This window comes from Trypanosoma grayi (genome assembly GCF_000691245.1).
Source record: "Trypanosoma grayi strain ANR4 Tgr_1477_V1, whole genome shotgun sequence".
Taxonomy (NCBI): Eukaryota; Euglenozoa; class Kinetoplastea; order Trypanosomatida; family Trypanosomatidae; genus Trypanosoma; species Trypanosoma grayi.
Window position 1 is genome coordinate 1 of NW_008827095.1, and position 3,153 is coordinate 3,153.

A 3,153-nucleotide genomic window follows, 5' to 3' on the forward strand; every position below is an offset into this window, starting at 1 on the left:
CGGTGTTGCCGGTCACAACAAGAGCAGACGCACTCGCTGTCACTCCATTGCCGAACACCAAGCCGCGTTCGGCGTACACCTTGCTCTCCGTCACGCGCAGTGCGCTGCCCTCCGACGCCGCCACACGCACACCGGCATATAACGCGTACTCGCCGCCAAACACGACTGCGTCCAGCGCGATGCCGCCGCCGATGAGCTCTAGCGCCGCACCATCGGCGACCAGTGTCCGCCCGCCCGCCATCACCGCCACCAGGGACACATCGTACACAACCAGCACGGACTGCACGAGCCGCAGGTTCGACAGCACCAGCACCGGGGCGTATAGCGCAGACTGCGAGCCGGGCAGGTACACAAGCGGAGTAGACGCCGCAGTGATGAGCAGCGAGTCAGTCACAGTCAGCACCGACCCAGCAGAGAACGTGCCAGTCAGCGCAATCACGCTGTTGGACACTGTCAAGCCGCACATTGACAGCTCCACGGGCACCGTGCCCGCCCCGCCCATCACGTACAGCACGGCGCCGTTGCGCAGCGACACGTTCTGCACGACGATCCGTACGCCGTCGCTCGCCAACCACGGCACGAAAATGGCCGCATGAACGCCATCTATCACCACGTGGCGCAGCGTCACCTCACTCGCGCCGTTCGGCACGAGAAGCATCGACTGCAGAGTCGTGTTCTCAAGGAGGAATGCCGACGAGACGCCCCCGGGAGCGGGCGGCAGCGCCGTGCCCTCAACAGGCACGCACGCCTCCCCGTGTCCGCTGCCGCTGCACGTGCAGACGCACTCGCCGTCCTCCTCGCTCGCCGACGCCGTCCCGGGCGCGTAGCAGTACGTGTCCTTGTCGCACGTGTTGCACCCAACAACCTCAATACTTCCAGCGTTACCGAAACCGGCAGCAGCGTACTCGTCCGCCGTCGTCAGGACACTCCCGCCAATGCTGTTGCACGCCGCATTCATGCGCACCCCCGCACCTAGCGACACCTCCACCGACAGCATCCGCGTGAACAGCCCCCTGTTACGCGCGAAGCTCATCGTGCTGCCGCCCCTCGCGCTCACACCACCTGCGGAGTACAGCATCTCCTTCGTGACGCTGTCGTGTGTGTTGCCCTTCATGAGCAGCATCGAACCGTCAATGAGGCTCACTGTCGAGTGGAATGCAACCGCGTAGTCCTGCGTCGACGCGAAGTCGCTGCGTAGGAACTCCACCACCGAGCCAGACACGCTTACGGCACCACGCACAGACACCGCGTGCTTGCACAGCAGGAAGTCGCTGTCCACAAACGCGAGCACCGAGCCGCTGGTGACCGTCAAGTTGCCATCCACAGACACGCACACCCCCAGCGCTGTCTGCACAGAGAGATGGTCAATGTACAGCGCAGCGCCAGACGGTAGCACCACGCCGCCGGCCGCCAGCACGCCGACAGCGTCGTCGAACACCGCGACCACCTGCGTGCGCGCGACGGTCAGCACACTCCCCGCCAGATTCACGTCATACAACACGAGGCACGCGGAAGCGCCGCCAAGGTCGTAGCTGCCGCGGTACGAAACGGCCGTCTGTGCGATGAGCGTCGAGTCCACAATGGTGATGCGCGAGCCGGGAGGGTACTCATTCGACAGCAGCACGCCGCCGCCAGAGCGCGACACGAGCCCGCTGATCCACACGTCCACGCGCTGACCGGAAGTCGGGGCAGCCGCCCACCCCAGCACGTACAGACTCGCGCCGCCCACCATTGTGCAGTTCGTCAGCGTTACATTCAGCGCGCTGCCCGACATGGCGCTCAGGTCCACAACGACGTCCGCGGCGAAGGTCACGCCCACGTAGCACGCCACCGACGCCCCGAAGCCGGCGATCACCTCCTCCCCTACGCTCAAGTCCCGAACGCACGGGTCAGCGGTGTCCTCGTCCGGCAGCTCGGGCACATCGACGGGGAGGCACAGGTCGCCGTGTCCCTCTGCAGCGCATGTGCAGGCGCAGTTCTCACCCTCGACCGCTGCGGTTTGCGCGGGGAAGCACGACGCCTCGGAGCTGCACGGACCGCCGCAGCTCAGTGTTGTGCCATTGAGCTCATCCGGGATGTTGTAGTCCGTCACCTCATCACCGTTCAGCCTGTTGCACGCAGCCACCACCGACCCGTTGACGTTCTCTGTGGACCAACTGTAAAAATACACCACGCCAGGTGCGATTGCGCCAGACGACAAAATCTGGTTGTTCGAGATGGCAATTATGGAGCTTCGAAGTGACGCTGTGATAGCAAAGGAGGCGAGCCAGCCCCACGACTGCCCACGATACAGGTTACCGCTCAGGTGTAGCCACGAGTCATAGAAGATGTAGGAGCCGAAATCTGCCTGGAAGACGCTGTTGCTCGCCTGTACATTGTTGCCCCGAAGCACGACTGCGGACCGGGACTCTGCTCTCAGGTCGTAGAAGATCATGAGGAAATACAAAACCGTCTTCTGCACGACGTTGTTCTCGATCACAACGGCAGAGCTGTTCAGCACACTCAGCGAGGAGGATGAGGAAGACCCCATCAGGTACAACGGCGTACTCCCACTTCCATCCATGATGAACGTGTTGCCCAACACCGCGAACAGGGAGTTCCACGACACCTCAAGGACACTACTGACGATGTGAATCACGCGCGCGCCTGATGCGACGGCATGGAACGTGTTGCCAGTTAGCGTGACAACCGAGCGGTCGCTCACCATCAACCTGCCCGCCACAATGCAGGACGGGTTCGCGATACCCACGCCAGGGGGGGAGACCACTCTCGTGGTGGTGAACCGATTCCCACTGACGGTGACGTTTGTTCGCGGCGGGAACGTGCCTTCTGGGCTCAGCACGGCGTCGTCGAATACATTTCCAGTGATGGCGATGTTCAGCGAGTTCACTGTCGCTCCAATGCTGCCCGCCAACAGCAGCATGGCGCCGTCCCTCCACGTGCACCCGTCAAACGTGACGTTCACAACTTGGCCAGTCATCGTTCTGACGTCCACAGTGAGCTGCATGGAGGCCCCGCTGAACGTCACGTTGCGGTAGCACAGCCACGACAGCCCGTCACCAACTGTCTGCCTCACCTCCGGGTAGTCCATGTCGCTTACGCACTCGCCGAATGCTGGCGGCGCTGGCGCAGGGGGTGGCGGCGGCGGCGGCG

General features: G+C 63.4%; 4 protein-coding genes across 4 annotated transcripts; all 4 read left to right on the top strand.

Annotated features, from left to right (window-relative positions):
- Positions 1–179: 179 nt before the first annotated feature.
- Positions 180–596, top strand: DQ04_14771000 (mucin-2 precursor; the record flags this gene model as incomplete). Its single annotated transcript, XM_009317196.1, has 1 exon — positions 180–596. The coding sequence occupies one exon, from the start codon at positions 180–182 to the stop codon at positions 594–596; it is 417 nt and encodes a 138-aa protein (XP_009315471.1).
- Positions 597–935: 339 nt separating this feature from the next.
- Positions 936–1,169, top strand: DQ04_14771010 (hypothetical protein; the record flags this gene model as incomplete). The annotated part of the gene is made up of 1 exon (XM_009317197.1): positions 936–1,169. One exon carries the CDS (start codon positions 936–938, stop codon positions 1,167–1,169), a length of 234 nt encoding a protein of 77 aa, XP_009315472.1.
- Positions 1,170–2,432: 1,263 nt separating this feature from the next.
- Positions 2,433–2,633, top strand: DQ04_14771020 (hypothetical protein; the record flags this gene model as incomplete). Its single annotated transcript, XM_009317198.1, has 1 exon — positions 2,433–2,633. One exon carries the CDS (start codon positions 2,433–2,435, stop codon positions 2,631–2,633), a length of 201 nt encoding a protein of 66 aa, XP_009315473.1.
- A 90-nt stretch (positions 2,634–2,723) lies between these two features.
- Positions 2,724–3,038, top strand: DQ04_14771030 (hypothetical protein; the record flags this gene model as incomplete). Its single annotated transcript, XM_009317199.1, has 1 exon — positions 2,724–3,038. One exon carries the CDS (start codon positions 2,724–2,726, stop codon positions 3,036–3,038), a length of 315 nt encoding a protein of 104 aa, XP_009315474.1.
- Between the last annotated feature and the right edge of the window lie 115 nt (positions 3,039–3,153).